The sequence below is a fragment of the Centroberyx gerrardi genome, chromosome 4 (assembly GCF_048128805.1).
Source record: "Centroberyx gerrardi isolate f3 chromosome 4, fCenGer3.hap1.cur.20231027, whole genome shotgun sequence".
Classification (NCBI taxonomy): domain Eukaryota; kingdom Metazoa; phylum Chordata; class Actinopteri; order Beryciformes; family Berycidae; genus Centroberyx; species Centroberyx gerrardi.
In genome coordinates this window covers 17,057,207-17,076,147 of record NC_136000.1, presented here as the reverse complement: position 1 = coordinate 17,076,147, position 18,941 = coordinate 17,057,207, and the positions used below count along the sequence as shown (strand labels likewise).

General features: G+C 42.7%; 1 protein-coding gene across 1 annotated transcript; it reads right to left on the bottom strand.

Annotated features, from left to right (window-relative positions):
- Positions 1–1,153: 1,153 nt before the first annotated feature.
- elapor2a (endosome-lysosome associated apoptosis and autophagy regulator family member 2a) lies at positions 1,154–17,945 on the bottom strand. The gene is made up of 22 exons (XM_071927286.2): positions 17,673–17,945; positions 15,881–16,001; positions 13,848–14,037; positions 13,592–13,739; positions 11,727–11,816; positions 10,428–10,533; positions 10,081–10,233; positions 8,559–8,647; positions 8,218–8,398; positions 7,315–7,443; positions 7,022–7,112; positions 6,814–6,916; positions 6,490–6,627; positions 6,138–6,401; positions 5,384–5,557; positions 5,099–5,285; positions 4,711–4,807; positions 4,522–4,623; positions 4,255–4,381; positions 3,539–3,717; positions 2,402–2,573; positions 1,154–2,283 (listed from the first exon to the last, which is right to left on the bottom strand). Exons 1-22 carry the CDS (start codon positions 17,766–17,768, stop codon positions 2,215–2,217), a joined length of 3,006 nt encoding a protein of 1,001 aa, XP_071783387.1. The 5' UTR covers positions 17,769–17,945; the 3' UTR covers positions 1,154–2,214.
- Positions 17,946–18,941: the final 996 nt, after the last annotated feature.

Sequence of the window (18,941 nt, the reverse complement as noted above, 5' to 3'; positions counted from 1 at the left end):
TTTAATCTGTTCCTTTCAGTGAGCTCCAATAGCCTTACCTTGGTTCCTGAAGGTTGCTGTGTGCTCTAAGTGTTCAACCCTCCCCTTTTCTGTGTGCATCTCACCCAAAAATCCAGGGAAAACCCTGCAAACATTACACTGTCTTTGCGATTGTGTGACTTGATATAAGCTACCTTATTCATCCTTATCCTGTCATAGCTTCTTTTTGCTCTTTCTAGTTTGAAAAGATCATGCAGCAAATCATTTGTAATATTATGAGGCTTGTGTTTTTAATGGGCCAGGAGGGAAAAATAGGGGCCTCCTGGTTGGAAGTGATTTGATCCCCCTAGCCGTCCCAATGGTGCGACATACATCTAGTGTTTCATTACTTCCTCTTAAATTTCTAGACCTTTTTCCCTTCCTTGGGAACTTTCCTTAACCACCCCTTAAATGTGTATAAGTGAGGACAGGAAAGTATTAAATTCAAAGTACAATGCTCCATGTTTCCGCAATAGCAATAGCACTGTAGAAATTTGGAGGCTTTGGTCTGTTGATTGAGTAATGACATCAAAAGCCATAACCCGGTGCATTGTTTGGTCCGTCCCCTGATCCCTACAGTCAGAGAGATCCAAGAGAAAGGATTTGATATTTCTTTTCTGATGGCAGCCAGGGGTTTAACTTTTGTCCATTATCAGTCCATACATTACTCCTGATAATAATGCTCTCTTCTTTTTATCCCGTTATATTTAATTTATGCTAAAACTGCAAGATTTCAACATATGATACCAACTTTAGAGAAGCTAATGTTGGGTGCAAGTGTAGCCTAAAGTAGGTGAATCTGGCACTTTGACAAGGATCATGCTGGGTGCAGTGCAACAAGGCAAGTACAAGCAGAGAAGTCCAAGGAGAGCTTAATATCACAGAAAGAGGCTCTATATTAACATTTCTCTGTCCTCTACTGCCCTCTACAGGAGAGCATGCAGTAGAGTAGAGCTGAGGGTCAATGGAGCCAGAGGGGTGTGAGTAGACAGGCCTTTCTGATAGGCCTGGTAATTTAACAATATTATAAAGTATAAAAAAAAAAAGGCCAGTTCTGTCTTTTGGTACCAACATCTACTGATTCCCTTCAAGCCGATTAAGGGTGTAAAGTTTTATTGAGTTTCAGTAACACAAGAATAGTTGATGACTCTATGAACTCTGTGAATATGTTTCTGCATGATCTTGAGCACAATGTCAGCCATTTTGACTATAAGTGATGTTTAAGTCTTTACCAACATTATGAACCAAAAGGGGCACCAGTGAACTTACTCCCTTCATCTTCTGGACTCATAAGTGGACTTATACTCTTTTGGCTCCAATCAATAACCTTATTTTTCAGTTAAGGCTTTATGGTTTTCTTCAAAATTCAAAATGATTCCATATTTCAATTTTAATAAATAGATCTCTTCAACATCTTCTATTTAATATATAGATCAATTTTTTGCCCAGAATGCCAGTTACGCCTCTCCGGCTCCCAGCCCGCCAATGGGTTTCTGAAGATAAAAGTCTAGAAACTTTAGCAAAAGGGAATGAGTCAGCCTGGTTCCACTTGTAGACAAATACATTATAATTTATTTGACTTAACATGGACAGTCAGCATCACAATCTCATCAACATAATGTGACATCTTCATTCTCAATTGGGCAGCAGAACACTCTCACTACAATAACCGGTACCAAAACAAAAGGACAAATAAATGAGAACATATAGGCTTAATATGGCCAGATCATATTAGTGTGTCTGTGTATGTGTCTATGGGAGATGGACAGCCGCTTACTTCGACAGTGCTGATCCTGATGGCAAAATACATCATGGCTAAATGTATATTAGACAATACACAGACTGAAATAAATACCAACGAAAACATCTGAAATAGGCCCTCTGCTTTACCTGAGCGCCTCCAATACCCTTTCTGACATCAGTTTAAATCAGTATATTGCCAGGTAGTCTCTACAATACCACCCACACACACCTTACAGCTTCACAGTACTATGCTTTCAGTTGGACGGCTTTCTCGTACCAAGCTTTAAGGCCACCATGTACGTGTGACTTCTGTGAACCTGGTTCCTACGTGCATGGGAACACACAGTTTGTTTTCCAGGTTCCAAAGCTCATAAAGGGGGGCGATTTGTTAAAGGGGTCTTTTGGTGGCAAGTCTCTTGAGGGCTTGGTCTCTCCCCTCGCTCCTCCTTCGCTCTAGCTCCATACCAGTGCTTTTGGATGAGACGAGTTTAGCTGCACATTTTCATAGTTCTCTCCATTCCCCTAAGACCAGAAACAAACACATTTATTGCAACAAAAAAAAAGGGTAAAACATTTTATAGAAAACTTTTACTCAATTTTTACTCAAAAGTGCAGTTTGATCAATGATGCTATGACTCACCTTGGATGCTATGGCTTTGAGTTTGCCCAGCAGAGAAGGCTTCGTGTACACAATCTCATCCTCCATTTCTCCCTCGTTCTCCTCTCCCTCCATCACAGCACAGCTGTCAGCTCCTGGCATCTCACACTCCTTATTGGCAGACATCACCAGCCGGGAGTACTTATACTCCAGCCTGGCAGAGAGACAGGGGACAGAATCGATACTGTAGGAAAACACGGTGTGTGAGAGAGCAAAGGCAGAACGATGCTGATGATGAATATTGGCAAAAACAAGGACATGATGAGGAAAGATGGAAGTAGGGAGGGAATGAAGGAAGAAAGGAGTAGGGAGGGAAGGAATAAAGAAAGGGAGGAGGCAAGGAATAAAGAAAGAGAGCAAGGAAGGAAGGGGGGGAGGAAGGAAGGAAGAAAGGAAGGAATGAGGAAATGAAGGAAGAAAGAAAGGGAGTAGGGAGGTAAGGAAGAAAGGGAGTACGGAAGGAAGAAAGAAAGGGGGTAGGGAAGGAATAAAAAATGGCAGGAAAAGGAAGGAAGGAAGGAAGGAAGGAAGGAAGGATGGAAGTAGGGAGGGAATGAAGGAAGAAAGGAGTAGAGAGGGAAGGAATAAAGAAAGGGAGGAGGCAAGGAATAAAGAAAGAGAGCAAGGAAGGAAGGGGGGGAGGAAGGAAGGAAGAAAGGAAGGAATGAGGAAATGAAGGAAGAAAGAAAGGGAGTAGGGAGGTAAGGAAGAAAGGGAGTACAGAAGGAAGAAAGAAAGGGGGTAGGGAAGGAATAAAAAATGGCAGGAAAAGGAAGGAAGGAAGGAAGGAAGGAAGGATGGAAGTAGGGAGGGAATGAAGGAAGAAAGGAGTAGAGAGGGAAGGAATAAAGAAAGGGAGGAGGCAAGGAATAAAGAAAGAGAGCAAGGAAGGAAGGGGGGAGGAAGGAAGGAAGAAAGGAAGGAATGAGGAAATGAAGGAAGAAAGAAAGGGAGTAGGGAGGTAAGGAAGAAAGGGAGTACGGAAGGAAGAAAGAAAGGGGGTAGGGAAGGAATAAAAAATGGCAGGAAAAGGAAGGAAGGAAGGAAGGAAGGAAGGAAGGAAGGAAAGAAGGAAGGAAGGAAGGAAGGAAGTAAGGAAGGCTCTTGTCCCTCTTGTACCTCTTGTTCTTCTTCCAGAAGTAGCAGGTGAGGGAGATGAGCAGCGCGGCGGTGAAGGCTGCGAGTCCCGCACCGAGCCGGATCCAGAACTCCACACTCTCACATGGGAAGGTCTTCCTCTCAGGCAGGGACACGCCCCCCATACACAGCTTTGGCTCAGTCCACACATACAGCAAGTCCTGAAGATGCACACGCATGTATCAGAGAGTGACAGAGCCAGTAGGTACACTAGACACACTAAACACACATTTTGCATGCGCACACATATGACTTTGACTTTACTAATTCATGCTTGCAGTAAAGTATACTGAAACACTGAATCCATAAAAAAGCACATTTGGACATGTGGACAAGACAATGTACAAAGACACATAAAAGATTAAAGGGAATAAAAAGATCAGCAGAATAGAAATTTAAAAAGATATACTGTATTTACATACAAAGTTCCTAAAAATAGGTGTAGCAAAGACTATGTTATAACTTGACAATGTAGCCTATAGGGAACTGTACAATTAACGTGAAAAAGATGTTCTCATACATTTGGACAAAGGAAACAAATGTACACAAAGTTAATTGGTTCAGCCTGACTGCAGTATGCAGAGTTGCATTTTTCAGTCAATTTGTTTTGGCACTGAACTCTGAACGCTAATTTGTTGTAGTTCCTCAGTGTTTCTCAATATGTCCACACACACACACACACACACACACACACACACCTGTTGTCCCCTCTTGCAGGCTCCCTCTATCTGATGGTAGTCTCTCTCTGTGCATGTGGGACACGCCCCTGAGCTCTCCCATATGAAGTGAAAGGTGCAGCCGTCGCATGTTCCCGCAGGGCACTGACTACAACAGCCAAACAAAGACGGTCACCAACACACCACATCAGGCACAGATAAAGCTTTCCTGTGATACTGTGTTACGAAACTGAGTGGGAAAGATGAAAGACGGACACTCAAGAGAAACAGCGATATAAGATGCAGTACCTGGGAACGGTGAGCTCTCCCTTGCCGCTCCTCTCTGGGTTACAGCGAAGTGTGACGACCGCACTCCGGCCTGACTCGCATGATGACGTCGCCTCCAGGGAACTTAATGAAAACAGCATGAGCAGCGTGAGAAAACAACATTGAGTATTGAATTTCTGTGTGAAATAATGTGTGAAACGTTAGAGGTACCGGTAGAAGAAGTTGACATCAGGGACTTTCTTGGAGGTCTGGGGGAACAGCTCTGGTCTCGCCCTGATTCCATCAAGTGTACTCGCAACTGTTGCTCCTATTAATAACGTACAATAGTAGCCCAAAGAAAGGTTATTTTTTTCTTAGTACGTGTTTTTGTGTGCATGTACAATCAAGACTTAAGTATTGTGTCAGTGACTGTTGACTCATCTATAGTGTAATATGAATTTAACATTAAAAGATGAACATGAGCCAAAAAGAACAAACCAGTGTTTTTGTTATTATGGCCATGTTAAACAATTCTAAAGCAATGACAACAGTAAAAAACGTATCAACTCTCAGCAGCAATATCTACATGATTGGCTGTGTGTTATGTTCATACACTGACCAAGAAATGTGTCTGCTAGGTTAATGGACTGGGAGGAGAGTGCTGTGTGGAAGCCCCGTCCACTAGCTGGGATTATGGTTGACTGACAGATGAAGGTCTTCACAGAATTGGCAGCTTCCCCTTTCTCTCTCTGGGAGTCAGTGATGGATAGATCTGTCACATTATCTGTGCAGACGGCCAAATGGCCCTGAGTAGAAACAGAACAGAGAGCAAAGCGTGAGGGCATTGTAGTGATGGACATACTAAAGTATTTTAAGTATTTTCTGTGTGTTCATCCCCACATACCTCTCCTCCACACAGGCTGATGTTGAACTGGTGGTAGTACTTGGTTCCCTTGGAGGTAAAGCTGGGGCCGTTCATCAGCGACCCAACAGAGCCAAGCAGGCTGAAGTCAAAAGTCAGAGTGACGTTGCCCTCAGTGTGGGTGAAGTGGCAGTCGCTGTAGCATAAACTGTGCTCCTGAACAAAAAAACATTAATATATGGTTCAGGGTTGGGGTCAATTCATGAATGAACTCATCGATTCCAATTCAACTGAGGAATTGGAAATTGAAAAAACTACAGGAAACTGAATTGGAATTGAATTGGAATTCCAGGAAGTTACATTTAATTCAATGAAATTTTGTGAAGTTAAAGGTGGTATTTGATGCATAACATGTAATTGTAATACATGCATTATGATTGAATGCATTTGATTTGTTGAACTGTCTTTTATTTGATTCACAATGTTTGATTTACATGGAATTTATTTCAATTCTGTTTCCTGTCATTCCAATTCAAATCCAATTCTGTTTCCTCAGAACTGGGTGCAATTCCAATTCCAATTCCAATTCCAACTCCAGGAATTGAATTGGAATTTACCATGCATTCTCAATTAAATTCATGAATGGGCCCCAACCCTGATATGGTTGCAGGTCATATGAATAACATAGCAAAGTGACACATAAATAATAACTGAGCTTTTGCACTACTATAGCCATCCTCTGTGAAAAGAAAAAACCCAAACTAGGTCAATTCCTATTCCACAGACATCAACCCACTTTGTTGCTCTTGCTGGCCGGTCCACAGGGCCTGCAGGCGTCTGGGCCCGGAGTGGTGTGAGAGAGGAGGTGTGTGTTGGCCGGACACTCTGTGCACTGGCTGGTGTGTGTGTCTATGTAGTGTCCGGGTGGGCAGGGCACACACAGGGAGCTGGAGGGCTGGGAGCTGAGGGCACAGGCCCGGCACTCAGAGGAAGCCCCGTCCACAGCATTGCTCACCGAGATGGAGTAGATACGCACCACGTCGTTCACATACCGACGCACCTGAGGGAGACAGAGAAATAGGTACAGAATGACGTATACAGTTAGAACACTGTTGACTGTGTGTGTGTGTTCATACATTCATACTCACATCTGAGGGTTGGTTGGTCCTCTGGAAAGCCCATGTGTATGAGACTGAGGCATTCTTTGTCATGACGTGTGTGTAGGACTGTCTTGACTTACTGCCCTCCCATGACTCCACCACTGTGGTACTCTTCCTGTTTACATCCTAAACACAGCAACATCAAAATCCTTTAGATATCTTTCCTGTGATAGCATGCAAATCAGCATGTGTTTAAAATGAGAAAATATATTCCACATGAGATGCACGGGGATTCAGAGTCAAATCTGTCCTCCTACTGTCTATGTCATACTGTATGAAGCAACAGACACATATTTTGGGAGGTCTTCTCACCATCATGAAGTAGAGTTCACAGTCAGCCGTGCACACCGTCTCAAATTCAAAGGTGATGCGACCAAATTCTGTCCCCGAATGGGTCGACACTGACATAGGAAGCCTGATGGAGGATGCAAAAACAGAGTAAAGGGAAATAAACAGTGGGAGAGAGAAACAGATGGTTCAGTGAAAGAGTGATGGATAATAAAAAAAAAAAAACACTCACTTGAAGCCAGGAACGTGGATGTTGAGGATGAGGTAATCATTATCCGAGCCTCCTGCTCCACTCTGGATATGATCTCCAGCCACCTCCCAGCCTCAAGGACAGAACAAAAAAAAATAAAAATCACATTACTAACTACTATTAGCAAAAAGTATGTACATGTGCTGCATTAGCTCTGGTACAATCCACAGAGAGAGAAACATACATAGAGAGAGACAGAGAGAGAGAGAGAGATGGTGCACCACTAAGCCTATCACACAGTGTCCCTTTGCCAAGAGTGGGCGAACAGCACCCACCATTCATGCTGTCACATTTGGAGTTGCCCACGTTGAAACAGGAGGTCTTCATGTTGGCAGGGAGAACATTCCACCACTTATACTCGTAACCCAGGGTGGGTTCTGTACCCGCCGGACACCGCTCACATGCTGGGGGGGAGGGCAGAATGAAGAACGCAATTAGGAAAACATAAGAAAGAAAGAAAGAAAGAAAGACAGAAAGAAAGAAAGAAAGAAAGAAAGAGAGAAGTCACTTTGAGTTGCTTAATGTCCTGCCATAATCACCATCATATATTAAACATAACGGTTATGCTAATGAGGTCATTGATTAAGCTAATTAACACATTAATTAGCTAATTGTCGCTGTCGGGTGAAAACCTTGTATCTCCGAAATGTAGATTTTTCCGGAGCTAAGAAAAATAGGCTTGTTTTTAGTCTGACCACCATGTATTTCTAGTTTATCCAGTGGGTTTTGAAATGGTTTCATCAGCCTGAGGGTCATAGAATTTTCTCAACTCATAGAGGAGCATGTAATCCTTCAAGTGAAGTTAAAATGTGACAATACCAAAATTGGAGTTGAAATATTTCTATGTCAACATACTTGTCTTCACATAACACCTGGGTGGTATTAATATGAACTCCGTATCTTAAAGCATTAAGGAGTTATAGTAGCTTTAAGAAAATCAGTTTTTCATCATTAATCTACCAATTCATGCAGCAAGGTGCTCCAAAATCTAATCAGATCATCTACTCTATAGGGGGAACCTGTGGTGTAAGTGTGAAGTTTCTATCATGTATTGTTCTTGAGTTCTTGAGTCTTGAGTCCATGATAACATAGTGTCCTGCATACCATGTACTGTAATGGAGGGACGTAAAAAAAAAACGACAGGGAGAAATACAGGGTAAGTGTACAGAATATTGTACCTTTCATCCCATCAGAATAGGTCCCAGGCAGGCAGGGGGAGCAGGTGGCCGTGTCATTGTTATAGAAACCAGGGTTGCAGGGGGGGCAGGGCTCTCGCTCTCCGCTCGGGGGCAACGCCTCGGCTCCAGCCACACTCTCCAGACAGATCCTCGGCTCGATCCACTTATAAATGACCTGCGTCTGTAATCACACAGGACCAACATGGAGGGTGACGGAGCAGGACAGGAACCGTGATCGCAGGTTAGGACAGAGGGTGCGGGAGCCGACCCAGTTACAGGAAGAAGACAATGATGCTTGGGTCTCATTTAGAAGAAGTTTTCAGTTTCTCCTCCTCTCTCACCTTGCCGTCCCTGTCACATGCTGTGTGGATCTGGAAATAGTCCTTCCTGGAACATGGAGGTCTGTCCTTACACACACCTGATCCCTCAGCTTGGGGGCACAAGTTGGGGAGGAGACAAAAATAGAGACACAAGAGGAGGCAAAAAAAAAAGGAAAATAACTGTCATTTAAAAGATAAACTGCAAAACAAATCATTTCAGCTACCCAGAATTCCATAAAGTATAATAATAAATAGTGATCTTTCTCGAAAACAATGTTGAAAAGCACTTTACAATGCATGAAAACAATCAACAAGCAAAAATCATTAAAACAGGTAAAGCCAAAGGAGAAGAGAAGGATTCAAATGAAATAGAATAAAGCAAAAGGTATTGAATTTGTGAAGACATGAAGTAAAAACCCACGGGCCATGATGGCAAAGGACCGATCTGCTTTAGTTTTGTGTCTAAATGTAACAGCAACCTAACAAGTCCATTATATCCTAACAGAAGACTCACACTGAAAAGACCACACTGAGGCCCAAGGGTTATACAATATGCATAATGAGGTGTAGTGAATTAAATATGTAATATGTTCTGCATGTTGTAGCCTCCCCGCGCTCTCACAGGGTACGACCTGCTCTGAAGAGGATGTGCACTTACAGGGCCATATTATAGGAAAGATATTTGATCAAGGCTGTTTGAGGAAGAGACGATCAAAACCTGAATGAGTTTACAGCGTCTAACGCATTTACAGTAATTGCATTTTCAAAAAATCCATTCATTTTTACAGGTGGGTTTTAGATTGATTTCCAGACTGGAAATCAATCTAAAACCCACCTGTAAAGACATGGTCTTGACTGCCTCCCTTAAGAACTGTTCAAGTCAACCAGGTTTCCAGTATTTTAACTGACAAGGCCTCTGAAATATCTCTTCTTATCTTGATTTGGGAGGGCTGGTACTGTCTGTCAATCAAGATCCAATATTTTGACTCTACATGTTGGATTGTATTTAATAAATACCCTGTTAACTAAAATATAGCGTATTGAAAAAGATCACAAACTCTTATCCCGAGAAATAGCATATGAGAAAGCAAATTTGTGAAAAGTGAATAATACAGGACCTTTAATAAAATACAAGAGCGCACACACACACACACACACACACACACACACACACCCCACATCATCTGCCAAAATCTGCTACTCCCTCATAAGCAGAGGAACACAAGCCTTCTGCACTGAACTAAAAAGTAAGCTTCTTCTAGGGCATAGGAAGTACTGATCACAAACACTAAAGTTTGACTAATGTGGCAGAAAGTAGGACAAACTCCCTCCTTTGGGTGTGTATCTGTATCTGTCTCCATCAGCAGCACTGATAACAATTACACAGAACACTGCAATGCAGCTCCATTATGTTCCCAAGATCAGAGTATATTCAACCTGGAGTTGAAATGGCAAATATTTGCACATGTCTGCTTCTGTGTGTGTGTGTGTGTGTGTGTGTGTGTGTGTGTGTGTGTGTGTGTGTGTGTGTGTGTGTACCTACGTGCGTAATGAGTGGTGGTGTTACAGGGGGTGCAGGAGCTGGCACCGTGGCCAGAGTAGGTGTCCCGAGGACAGGGGTCACAGGAGGAGGAGCCTGGGACCCGACTGAAGGTCCCCGGCTTACATGGGAAACACTCTGATGTGTAGGCAACTCCTGGCAGAAAGAGACAGGATGAAGGAAAAAAAAGAGAGTGGAAAAAGGAAAATAAATAGTTATTCCTCTGACACTGCACATTTTGAAGAATTGTGTTGTAAGGAAAAGAAAGAGAGTGTGAGTGAGCAGACACATAAGAGAAGAGAAGAGAAGAGAAGAGAAGAGAAGAGAAGAGAAGAAGCCCCCCCCCCAACCTTCTATCTGGACATTCTTCAGCAGAACAGGCTTCACCACTTTGGTCCCCATCAGGACTCCTCCTGTCCTCCAGTACAGGATGTTGGTGCCAGATTTCAGGTTCACCTGGAATACACACAGTTTCAAAGATGATCAGTCAAATCTGATGTGAACAGTAGCAGGGTGTTATTTCTGCTGGGTTTGCTTTATGCTATCCAGCTTCAATTAATGAGATATTCCATCTTAGAATTTCTTTATTCCGCAGATCATCCTCTGCATCAAGCTACGCAGTTAATCCAAATCTGTACAGTTATGCTGAGCTGCTAACAGGTGAATCTCATCATATGCTCATAGGCAGGACGGACTAAAGCCGATAAATCCGCCCACACACACTACTAAACCCCGATCTCAAGAGCTGTGCCGGCGCCACCTTTCCATTGCAATCAAAATCAACAGATAACAATTTAAAATGGAAATAAAGCGTTTTATGAAATTAAAGGCTAAAAATAGTGTGAGAAAAATGTCATTTAACTTAATTAATTAGATTATTTCAGCTGACTTCATCAATCCCAGATGCATCAAGGGTGTAATCAAACTTTAAAAGAGAGCACTGTGATTAAGTCTCAGTTGATTGGTCTATAGAGCATGCAAATTAGACGAGCTCTAAACTAAGCTGCCATGAAACAGGTTAACCATGCAGAATACATTGCTGAGCTTCCTCAGACTTGAGCATGTATTATGGAAACACATTTTTTTAAATCCCTCAAGTTCAACCTAGCTGGTTGTAACTAATGGCTAAAATACCCATAAGACTATCAAACAAATCTAGCCTGACTAATACCAGGTTTTAGCCCACATTAATACTAATCTCCATAAACTTAACATGAGAAAGTATTATATGCTCTCAAGAGACAAGCCTGTGTGTCCTCATAAATCATTTGTAATTTGAGTCTCTAAGAAAATAGTAAAGGAGCAATGTAGCTGTCAAATAGTTCCAAAAACCAAACAAAGTATTAACACTCCTCCCAACATCACAAGCTATTTTGTCTTCTTTAATGAAGGACTGAAGTGGAAAATCAGGCTCTGCTATGCTAATGATTCTGTAAAAATACTGGAGACAAATAATCACAGCTGTCAGCCTGTCTTTATATTTACCAACAGGCGAAGGGAGAGGCTTCCTGCTTGTACCCGCTCCTATCTGGCAGCTCAGGCTCTACTCAACACATTTACTTTGCCAGAGCCGAGGCCAGTAGCCAAAAATCTTCCCTCCATGGCTACTGTTCATCTTACTGCTTGAGTGGATCACTTTCAGCACGTACCGTGTGAGTAGCCCACTCTCCATGATTGGTGAGCTTGAGCCACTTGTTATCAGCAGTCTGATCCATCTCCTGACACTGGTCGTTCTGGATCTTTGAAAATAAACACACACACACACACACACACACACACCATCAGTATGCATCAGCTGAAACATTAACCTGAAACATTCTGATGACTATGTGTATACATACAAACACAACATATCAGGGTAAGAAATTCACTTTTTTCAGAGGGCATTTTTTTTTTGTCATTTTTGTTTTAAATGCTAATATATCACACGTCCCACACTTCTTTCACACTGCTAGAAACTCGCAGTAGGCCTTGCAGAAGAGGATGGTGCCACTTTCCAAACTCTCCGTCTCCAATCAGTCCATCTTCCACCCCTCGATTGTTGAGTTTTTTACAATATTGGCTGTTTTATTTTTTTGCTGAAGCAGTGGTTTGCGTGCAGTTGGCATTTTCACCTGCTGCTGGCTGCGTGCCGCCAACATTTTCTACTGCTTCAGGCTGCGTGAATTGGTTATTTTCTGATCAAAAACTCAATTTTTCCCTCACCCAGAATGCTGGAGAATACTGGAAAGAATATTTGACAACTCAACAAAAAAATGTGAACGGGGTGAAATGCAAAAATGGTACTCCTATCAGGGGCATTTTTTTTGTTTATTTCACAGGTATTTTATGAACTTTCAAGGGCATTTTAAGGGATGTTAATTTCGGACCCTGATAAATACACATATATACTGTATATACACATGCTCAGCATCCCCTTTATTTGATACACCATTTATGCAAACAGCTCAGTCCTCTAGACAGCGAGTCAGGTAGAAATAAAGCGTAAGTATAAAGCTTACAGACAAGGTGGAGAGGTTCAGTTCAGTGAGTCTGTTTGACTAAATGATAGAATGGGCAAGATGTGTGTTTGAATTCATGCCTTGAAGGATTCAGGCTGAAGTGGCAGAAGGGGGTTCTATGCAAATGTGGGGAAATGGTAAATGTACACATTTGCAAGTTGATGTGTTAATTTACCAACTCTGTGGTAAATGTAAACATTCCCCAAGGTAAATCTTGTAAATGTGTGTAACTCCTGGTTAATGTGAGTGGAAAGCGCTAGTCACAGAAGCGCGAGGCTCTCTCACAGTCCTGTCACTACGTTTTATTATGCGTACGGTGATACCACGGGGCCAAATTACTACTTCAGGTTGAATTCTGTAGTGAAGTGAGATCTGTGAGAGTCTGTGAGGTGTGGGAGATTCTTTGTTGCAACATTACAACATCAGAAAACTGGCAAAGGGCGGATCCTGTTTGACAAGTTTTCATGCATGCCCTCCCAGCTGACCTGCATCACAGACTGAGGACTGATGCCTGATTGATTTTATATTTTAGTCCAATAGTGGATACACTAGCCTACACAACTCATTTCCATCCATGTATAAAAAGATAATGATGTGCAAAACATGCTTACCTCTCAATTAAATTCTTTAAATGTGATTTTAAAGAATCCAGCATAACATGACTCCATGAGGCCAATGACCTGTTAAAAGGCTCTACTACAATGAATACTTTTTGTCAATATCCTAATTTGATTAAATTCATCAATAGACCAATATTCAAAAATCAGGTGTAGAACTGTAGCTTTGACAGTGAGCGCAATATCAAATCATCATGTCACAGATATGCGGTCAGCAGGGTGAGAGAGCCTTGTGCTGCTGTCATGTTTTTCACTCACATTAACTGGGAGATTTACACATTTAGCAGATTTACCTTAGGAAATGTGTTTCTACAAACTCTGCGCCTAATGTATACATTTACTATTTTGAAATGAAATGAATGTTGCATCAAAAGCTAATGAATAAGTGGAACTCACAAAGAATTCAAAGAGCAGGTTGTTGTCTGGATACTGGTACTCGAAGCTGACAGAGCCTTGTTTCTTCAGATGGACAGCGTAGATGAGGGAGACGGTGCATTCGTCCCTGTTGGACTCCAGATAGTTGCCCTGAGGCACCCAGGAGGAACTGCAGGGCACAGATTGAGATATAAAGTGAATTTTTACAGGTTACATTCGTCTCTCACACTCACTTTTTTTTCAGTTTTTCAGTTTTTCTTGTATCCTACACACTCACCTGTTGCAGGTGAGCCTGTCATCTCCGTGGAGACTGTTGTCCAGGGAGGTTGCCAGGCTACTGAATCCTGCAGGCATGGAATCCCATTGGTCGAAGCGGATGCCGCTGCCTAGGGAGTAGCTCCCTGCTGCACACTGGGTGCACTCCTGAGCCGACATCTCCAGAAACTCCCCGGCCTCGCACGAGAACGCTGGGGGACACATAGGGAGGAGGTACAGAGGGATGGGAAAAAAATCTTCATGTTTTGTTGTAGCAATGTAAAATAAGACAGAAGACGAATAACACTCAAATACACAACAAATGTCTGCTGCATTCAGTATTATGTAGTCATAGTGACCAAGGATCTTAATCCTCACATCCTGTTAGATAATGTGCGTGTGTGTGTGCGTGTGTGTGTGTGTGTGTGTGTGTGTGCGTGTGTGTGTGTGTGTGTGTGTGTGTGTGTGTGTGTGCGTCTGTCTGTCTGTGTGCGTTTTCCACTCAGCCAATAATGTGATGTCCTCTGTGCCAATTTTTTGACAGTGTCAGTCTTCCTCATAACCTGACCTGTTCAATTGATGCTCTCCAGGCTTCAGTGGAAACAACACGAACAATGTGTGTGGGCATAATGACGTACATAGTTTACACGCCGTGTGTGGATGTGTGCCACTGTACACAACATCCGTGTTCCGAGTGTTAAGACCAGCGCTTGAGGGTTTTGCCTGCAGTAGTTACAAGGGAACCACAGATTGCAAGACTCTCTCTCAGTTGCTTTCATAGGAACTGGACCAGGAAGAAGGAAACAGAAAAAGACAAAAATAACAAAGAGATGTTAAGTGCACTCCCTCCCTGCTAAGCTGTAAACTTTTTCCCTGTACAGAGAGGTATGCAACCTCAAGGTGTAAATGTCTCTACAAGCAATTTGCACAGAACTCCCATTTTGTTGGAACAGTGAGACACTGAGTGAATGAACGTGAAATTCACGCTGCAATCTGTGCCTCAATTTGTAATGATCCAATGTTATAATTGTAATATTTTCATTGTATATATTATTATTGTTGTATGAATTTTCTAAATCATGCCACTAGTCAAAACAGCATCTTCTGCTCACAGTAGAATACCTCGCTAGTCTATTTTGAGTGTACAGAAATGTTTTCCGTTAATGTGTAAAATGTCTGTCTATGTTAGCAAACACTGGCCTGTTCATGAATATTTAGGCACAAAGTGTCTATGCACCTCTGTTACCGAGTGACCTCTCCTGCAGCCCAATAGTTTACACACAGAGTTCCTCGTTCAAAATCTCAATTAAATCATTAGTGAAGCTGCTGTACTAGAATAACCTGTTTTAGGGAGACTCATATGACCACCCACCCTGTAGAAAATAAGTTTCCACACAATTAAAGTCTCCCTCAGCGGCTCCATCATGATGAGTCACTTTCTAAATACCAGTCAGAGGTTAGTAACTCAGTCGCAGAAGGACCCCGACCGAAAAACCAAAATAAATGAGAAAGATTACCGCCTAGACCCTTTGATTAGCCTTTTACTCAGCAGACCACAGTCGCCATGGCAAGACATAAGCACTGAAAAAGCATGCAATACTTGCCACCTATGAATAACTGTGTCAGTTCCCAAGCACAAAGAATGATCTTCCTATTCTGCATAATCAGTCTCTATGTATTCCAATGCTTTATATCTGAGAAAGCAGTTGTCTATTTGGTCAGATTTACTAACAGGTGCATGGTTACCTGTGCATCTGTTGAGGAAGACCAATGTCTGTAACCAACTAACTCATATGATATATATATAATTATGTGAGGCAAAACATGTCCCGTTAAGAATGTGATTTGTGAAGTAAGCCAGCAGAGAGTGGTTATGTGACAGTGTTTTGCTCTGAGGTTATTGGCCTGTGGATTCGCGCTGCTGTTGGCTGGAGGATATCCAGACAGGGTCAATCAGGTTGTGGTGGTAGGAAATTCCAGGCTACTGATAAGAAGGTGAGAGACAAGCACAGACTCTCACTCAGTCACACACACACACATTTATTGCTAACTTACTGCACTCTGTGCCGCGTACTGGCTCTGGTAGTCCGATGCAGGCTCCTGGGATCTGGGGGATGGCCACTCTCCAACGTGATCCCGTACTGTCACACTCGGTGTACTCATAGTAGTAGTCGGTCTGCCCAAACACACACAGACACACACAACATCTGCATAAGAAATCAGTGTGAAACCCAAACAAAGAGCGAATGTAGGCCAGAGGCAGGTCAGTAAATATTGCACCACAAGAGGCCTCCACCCAGATCTGAGACCTGAGTCATCTCATTCTGGGTGAGAATGTTTCGCAAATGAGAGCAGACTCAGTGGGCGAAGCTGCTGCGTTCAACTTCAACATCCAGCTGCCCGGGCTTGCAAAACAGGAGCACCCCATTATGCAGAGTGTTATCTCTCTAGCCACAACCACTCGTCGACCCTGGACACACAACATTCCATCTCCACGGTGATGGGAACAGGGGCGATGGCAGCAGTGGGCTGGAACTAGAGGCTCTGATGTTCTTGTGTTTTCATGACGAACAATTCAAAAGTTGGATTATTGCATGTTGTGGTGTGGAGTGAGACCATTAGCTTGATAGAGTACAGATGTTCTGACCTCCACAGAGTTTCTCACCTCCTTTCTGTGCATAAGAAATGGCTGTGGCCTCATTTAGGACAGTTCTGACACCATGTAGAGCCAAACCAGATCTTGATGCTACAGTGCATGCAGACTGTTGCATGTGTGGAATGTTTCTCTCTGGTGTCTGTGAGTCTGGCGATAGGCTTCAGTCACACTGATGATAAAGGACCAGATATATGAGGCTATATGAGGCTGAATCAAGCAGGTTTTTTCATTATAAACCCCACTCAATAATATTATTTTCTATCGCAACACTGATACCATGCGTACAAGAGTTTGCTCAGATCCAAGTAAATGAAACCCACAAAGAATAAGTATTGTATTCTGATCTCTGTAGCACTACGCCCGCCCTACCTCTCATGAGTCAGGGTGATGTAGCACTCCCACAAGAGCTGAGGTCAACCACTGACATGGCAAATTTACATTATTCATCTCACACTACAACTCTCTCCTGAATGCCTTTCGTGCGATTTAAAACCTGATATCAGCTTTGATGTCACATGCTGTCATCCCAGAGAAGCTGCCTCATCCTGCATATCACACACTTATGACCACATAGGCCTGAGAGAGAGAGAGCCACTGTAATCTCAGTGCCCGAGTGAAAACAGTGATTGAGCCAATAGGCTGTGAGAATGGAGCTGCACTATCTGTGTGTGACTGTGTTTGCCAGCCTGGACTCAGGAGGTGTTGAGCTGAGCCGGACAGGGGGAAGGAAAGGCCAGCCCATGCAGGAAACTGATAACATGTTAAAGTATTGGCACTGAGTGGTGAAGTTCAGCATACAACAGACCACATCAGAGACTAATACCACCACCCCCCCACCCCCACCCCCAACCCCCCCCACCCCCATGCTCCACCATGTTGTTACTTGCTCTCATCTGAAAAATGTCCATAGTTGTCCTCCCACCTGCTGTAAATGAAGATGCTGAGGGGGGATTTTCTGTTTTTAAACACTACAATAAAGCAAGGATCTATCCGGATACGTGTCATCAATTCTTAATCGTATTTGATATGGTCACTGGATTAACAACTCACTGTCACAGCGTGCAGCCTACTGGCCAGTCCGTGCGTTTCGCGTTTCTTAATTCCCATCCTTGTTACAACACTACAACGAAAAGCGAAGACAAGAGGGAAATAGCACGAAAGCATAGAGATTCAGACTGGAGCATCCCTCACCTCACTACACGGCCGCTGTCCTCTGGCCCCGTCAATCTGGCGGAGAGTGTAGAGGATGAGAGCGCAATTAGCGACGAGCCAAGCCGAGGACCGCATTGTAGATCATCGAGGGGGGAAAAAAACACAAACGCGATCCGGGAGAAATTATAATATCATAAACCTGAGTCGGACTATTGCTCGGTGAGATGTGAATGAACACCCGTCTCTGTTGCGTCTTGTCGGCAGATGAGATTGTAGCACTCCTCCTCCTCCTCACCTGCTGTGATTACACACAGCCTGCGCGCTCCAGTGCCGCTTCATCAGTCAAGACAGCCAGAATTAAAAATAGAACTTCCTGTTAAGACTTTCAAAATAAAACCGTCACTGATGAACGTGAGGGAGTGTTCTTGTTCTCAAGTCACCACATAATAATTTTAGCCTTTATTTTACCCGTCCATAAGGCAGTATTTCAATGTCATACTCCTACATGCTCACCTATACAATATATCTATTTTACAACTCGAGTTTCCCTCCATGGTTTTTGTAAGGATTTCACTGAACATTTTGATATGGTTTTTGTTGTTCTGTAGGCCACACCCCGATACTTTAGTTTTTTACGATTTTATTTTGACGGCAAAATCGTGTTACTTGTGTTATTATCCTGGCTACATATATATATATATATATATATATATATATATATATATATATATATATATATATATATATATCTGTCTGACTTGACGCAGCTGCGCCTCTCCGGCTCTGACGCTGCGATGACGTCGCCCAGGGGAGAAAAATAATATTTTAATGTGCCTGTCCTACTACACAATAAACTAAAAATGATCAAATCAAATAAACATGATTTTGCTGGCTATTTAGAATATGGAATATTATGAAAAATAGTATATTATTATGAGATATTTAAATAATTAAATGCTAGAATTTTACATTGGGCCAATGGGCCTAATTCACAGTCGCACATCGGTGTCATTACATTAACGTTGTAAATCTAGTTACTGCATTTTGAAAGCCATTTGAAATGCTGAATCAGAAACAGCTTTAGTAGTTAGTTTTCTAGATGCAGAACAGGCTAGCTTGTCCTGAACGAAATCCTGAGCACTGTATCCTGACCGCCAGAGGGAAGCCAAGCTCCGCCTTACAGAGAGCTTCATTCATTCAGTTTCATTTATTAATGTTCACTTCAGGTCATGAGTATAGCTTGGGGTTATACATCTGCCTATGTGGCATTCAGGTTGGGTTTTGTATTGTAACCAAAAGAGGTCAGTC

Coding starts and splice junctions, on each gene's coding strand:
- elapor2a (XM_071927286.2), bottom strand. CDS start 17,768: ATGCGGTCCTCGGCTTGGCTCGTCGCTAATTGCGCTCTCATCCTCTAC. Junction 7,444..8,217: donor CTATTCTGATGGGATGAAAG/GTACAATATTCT, acceptor CCTCCCCCCCAG/CATGTGAGCGGTGTCCGGCG. Junction 2,284..2,401: donor TCAAAGCCATAGCATCCAAG/GTGAGTCATAGC, acceptor TTCTGGTCTTAG/GGGAATGGAGAGAACTATGA.